This window comes from Sycon ciliatum, chromosome 11 (genome assembly GCF_964019385.1).
Source record: "Sycon ciliatum chromosome 11, ocSycCili1.1, whole genome shotgun sequence".
NCBI lineage: Eukaryota > Metazoa > Porifera > Calcarea > Leucosolenida > Sycettidae > Sycon > Sycon ciliatum.
The window spans coordinates 14,448,364-14,453,052 of NC_088653.1; the positions used below are offsets into that span (position 1 = coordinate 14,448,364).

Sequence of the window (4,689 nt, forward strand, 5' to 3'; positions counted from 1 at the left end):
GTTTCCCCAGTGGTAATTTCCAAATTCGCAGCTATTTGACAATGTTCTTGTACTTGGGTGTATTCACCTGTCTTCTCTCCCAGGAAGGACAACTCGCAAGTCCGAAACATTGTGCGGAGATTGGAAAGTTCTCGAGCACACCAAGACTTTCGAAAAGCTAACGTACGATAATGCCCGGGATGCATGCCGCAAGAACGTCGGGTTTTTCCTGCCAAGCGAGGCACTATGGAATAATGTATTGATGCAAATGAAGACTGGCAATGCTGAATGCAGAGGACTTGCCGCAATATTGGACAAAATCCCTCTCTGGTTCACAAGGCATGGGAAAGAAAGAGGTTTTGCGTTGTTTTCATCGGTTTGTGTGGGTAAGTGGAAGTCGAATCATGCATATCCTGTGTGCGTGGGGGGGGGGCAGTGCGGGGGATGTATGTGTGTGTGTGTGGGGGGGGGGGGGGGGGGGGGAGGGGAGGGGGGGGGAGTGTGTGTGTGTGTGTGTGTGTGTGTGTATGTGCCAACCTGTTGTCAGGCTACCTTCTTGCCAAAGCATTTGAAAGTTGGACTAGTTACGGCTCCACAATCCAGTGTGCCGTTACTATAATAGCTTTCATGGCGGAGGTTGTTGGTATGTCTCTTGGCTCTGGGTTCCCAGTACTCGGTAGCCGAGGCTGGTTGGTAATATAACTCCAATTTCACTTCAAAGTACTCTCTCATCCACACAAGTGCATCTAGCATCTGCTTCTATCAAAGCAGCGTGCTGTCTATACTGGTTACCCCAGCAAGTGTAGGGTGTGCATAGATACCTGTCTTGGCCATTCTATTCCGATGTACTCCGTTTGGTGTAGACCAGGTGTGCATTGGGGGGTCGATTCGCCATTTGTGTGGATTAGACAGTTATCTGGTGCTTGTATTGATCTGTTTCAATCAGAATCAGATCCGCTACCGTTGCTTATAATTATAGAGAAAAAGCTGTGGGTGCACATCCAGTGCATTTGCAGATTTGCATTCTTGTCTTGCAACGAGTGTACACAGTAGTGCTTCGAACGTGTAGTTGTTTGAGCTGCTCTCATGGTAACTTATTCGTATTTTTGAAACCCTTTGTAACCGCGAACATGTGCTTCTACAACTGCGCTGTGCTGTGTGACTGAGCTATGACTATGACTATGACTATGAGTCATGCTCGCACTATGATGCCTTTTGTGTCACATGCACGTGTATGTCGTGGCGCAAGCGCGCTGTGCCTTTGCGGGCCCTTTTTTGCTTCCTTTTGCAGTTTTTGGTTTTAGAGTTATGCCGGTTATGGTTGAAGTGTGTTTGCAAGGAGAAATCAAGAACGTCGAGTAATGATGTGTTGTCCCATTTGCGTTCGGAGAGTGTGCCTGTGCACGTGTATCGGAATTTGAACTCTTGCCTGGAACATTTGGTCCTTCGAGCCTTACTTCGACTCAACCTTGTAGCTTCAGTACAGTCTTCTTTCGTAGTGTTGTTTGTAATTGTCAATTTTAGTCACGCCGCAGTTTCAGTAACTGTCAGTCTAGTAGTAGTGTAATAATGTCTTATCAGGTGCTGCGTGCGTCGTCCAGCTCTGCAACTCGCCGGCGACTGCTTCGAGCGCAGGCTCAGCTAGAAGCAGCGAAGAAAATTCAGGTGCTCGAGGAGCAGGAGCTGGCCCGCAAAAAGATGCTGGTCGATTTGGAACTAAAAGTTGTGCTGGCAGAAATCGCAGACGCCAGCAGCAGAGCAGGCAGCTCAGTCCTCAGTGGACTTACCGGTAGTAGTAGGAGCCTGGCACTCAAGCCAGCCCATGCCACTGTTGTCGATAGCAGTAAAGTGGAACGCGTAGTAGAGCGGGTGAGGACCGAAGACGTCTCCTACAGGCGCCCAGTGCTGACACAGCACAGTCCGCCTGTGCTGCTGTGGAGAGTGCCTCTTGTACCCGGGAGCTGTTTGCGCAGCACAGGGCACCGCCAGGCATTCTGCACCCTGCGGAGCACAGGGCACCGCCAGGCATTCTGCACCCTGCGGAGCACACATGTAATGTAGCCGCCCCTTCAGGCAGCGCTCCCCCGCAGCCGGTCAGCCATCAGGTCACATTTGCAGCTGGCCAGCCTGGTTCTCAGTATGTAGCGCCTCCTGCGGTACGCCAGTCAGCACCAGCTCCGGCTGTAGGCCAGTCAGCGCCAGGTCCAGTAACCCGCTTGAACGCGGAGGCAGCCGCATTCATGACTGTACCCATGACGAGCCTCGGTGATTCGCCAGGTGCTAGGGAGCTGCAACCCCGACAACAGCTAGATCGTGCGTGGTCCGAGCTGGTCATGAATGAACAAGTGCTGCACCAGACATTGGGTCAGGTCCCACAAGCCAATCCGCCGACTGCGCGTGCACCACCTGCACCACCTGACGTGGTGAATCCGAATAAACCCGGAAAGCTGAGATTGGTCTTTGACGCGGTGGCAAAGACAGGTGGGAGGAGCCTTAATGATGCGCTGCTGTCTGGGCCAGACCTGCTCCGTCCACTGCCATTGTTTCTGTTCGGCTTCCGGGAGCGCCGTATTGCGTTCGGTGTCGACATTGCCGAAATGTTCCACCAGGTTCAGATCCGTGAAGCTGACCGAGACAGCCAACGGTTCCTGTGGCGGACCGATCTGACCACCTGACGTCTTCAGGATGAAGTCAATGACATTTGGCGCGACATCGTCCCCTTCGTCGGCAATGTTCGTCAAGAACCACAATGCTCACAGCCACTCGCAGACGCCGCCTCGGCTGCAGGCTGCCATAGTCGAGCGTCACTACATGGACAACTATTTCGACTCCACAGACACCGTTGAAGAAGCCACCGCGCTGTCTGCTGACGTCATCCGCATCCACAAGGACGGAGGCTTCGTCATCCGCCATTGGATCCACAACTCGCCAGCCGTTCTGGCATCTGTATCAGCTAGCTGGCCATCCGCCGCTCCCAAAGTGGAGCCAGAGGACACGGACCCCGAGCTGAAGCGAGAGTTCTGTGGGGCCACTGTCGCCACGACGTCCCTGCAGGAAGCGCTCCCCGATATCGCCAGGTTTTCGTCATGGATGCGTCTGGTTCGCACCACAGCCTGGGTGACCTGCTTCGTTGAGCGCCTGAAGGCTAGAGTTGCCAAGAAAGCCGTGAATCCCAGTAGCGAACTGTTGCCATCAGAGTTCCGACACGCCCAGCAGCTCTGGTGGGAGAACGTGCAGCACCAGTCGTTCCCTGACGAACTCGCCGCGCTGCAGCAGGGCAAGCCAGTCACCCGCAGAAGCCGCCTGGCATCGCTGACGCTGACCCTATTGGACAGCACCATAGTGGTTCACGGGAGAACAGACAACGCGCCTCACTTGCCTGAGTCTACAAAGCGTCCAGTGTTACTCGACCCTTACCACTGCTACACCCGATTACTCATCCTGCAGCACCACGTCGGGGCAGGTCATCAAGGGCAGGAACAAGTTCGGAACGATTTACGCCAGCAGTACTGGATTCCCAGATCTCGAGCCGCTGTTCGCCGTGCCTGGAACTCCTGTTTGAGGTGCCGTCACCTCGCAGCCACACCGCAGCCACCGGTAATGGCGCCGCTACCGGAGTGCAGAACCGCAGCGTACGAGCGCCCGTTCTCCCACACGGGAGTTGACTACTTTGGTCCAATTGAGGTGACTGTCGGGCGTCGACGCGAGAAACGATACGGCGTTCTATTCACGTGTTTGACTGTTCGAGCCGTGCACCTGGAAATAGCCTCGAGCCTGACAACCGACTCGTGTATCATGGCTATCCGCCGCATGATCGCTCGGCGCGGATACCCTGCTGTACTGTATTCGGACAATGGCACGAATTTCAAAGGAGCTGAACGGGAGCTTGCAGAGGCGATTGCAGCGCTAGATGTCGGTGACCTCATGCGTGAGCTGACGCCCAGAAACATCAAGTGGGTCTTCAACCCTCCTGCCGCGTCCCACATGGGTGGCGCTTGGGAGCGCTTAGTGCGCTCAGTAAAGATCGCCCTGAAAGCGACTCTCAAGGAACGGACGCCACGTGACGAGGTGCTGACCACCGTCATGGCCGAGGCCGAGTGCATCGTAAATGGCCGGCCACTGACACACGTTTCTATCGACCATGCTGATGCTGAGAGTCTGACGCCGAATCACTTCTTACTCGGCGGCAACCACCGAGCTGTTGCGCCAGGGAAGTTTTATGAGAAGTGCCCGAGGAAGCAGTGGTGGATTTCCCAGGCCATGATCGATATGTTCTGGCAGCGCTGGGTCCGAGAGTATCTCCCCACGCTAACGCACCGGACCAAGTGGTTCAAGGCGGCAGAACCGATCAAGGTTAACGATGTTGTCGTCATTGCTGATCCACAGTTGGCCCGAAGCTGCTGACCGAAGAGCATCGTGGAGAATGTGTACCCCGGAAAGGATGGCAAGATCCGCATTGTGGACGTCCGCACAGCGATGGGAATGTTCCGTCGCCCAGTGTCGCGCATCTGCGTGCTTGATGTCCGTACATAAGTCATGTGTTGGCTAACTTCATCCGTTAGCAGGTGGGAGAATGTTGTCGCCACTCGCCTGTTCAGTAAATGTTTCAAGACAGCCTCTTGAATAATTCACTTTTTGACCTTACCTTGTCTGTTTATTTATTCATCTTCCTCTGAGTCACGTTGGTGCGAGCGCGCACGTGGAGATGCT

General features: G+C 54.5%; 1 protein-coding gene across 1 annotated transcript; it reads left to right on the forward strand.

Moving 5' to 3' along the window:
* Nucleotides 1-2,664: 2,664 nt before the first annotated feature.
* Nucleotides 2,665-4,383, forward strand: LOC135827117 (uncharacterized). Its single transcript, XM_065339641.1, has one exon. The coding sequence runs from the start codon at nucleotides 2,665-2,667 to the stop codon at nucleotides 4,381-4,383; it is 1,719 nt and encodes a 572-aa protein (XP_065195713.1).
* The last annotated feature ends 306 nt before the right edge of the window (nucleotides 4,384-4,689 follow it).

What these genes read in the sequence shown, in the direction of transcription:
- LOC135827117 (XM_065339641.1), top strand. Translation starts at nt 2,665, where the DNA reads ATGAAGTCAATGACATTTGGCGCGACATCGTCCCCTTCGTCGGCAATG.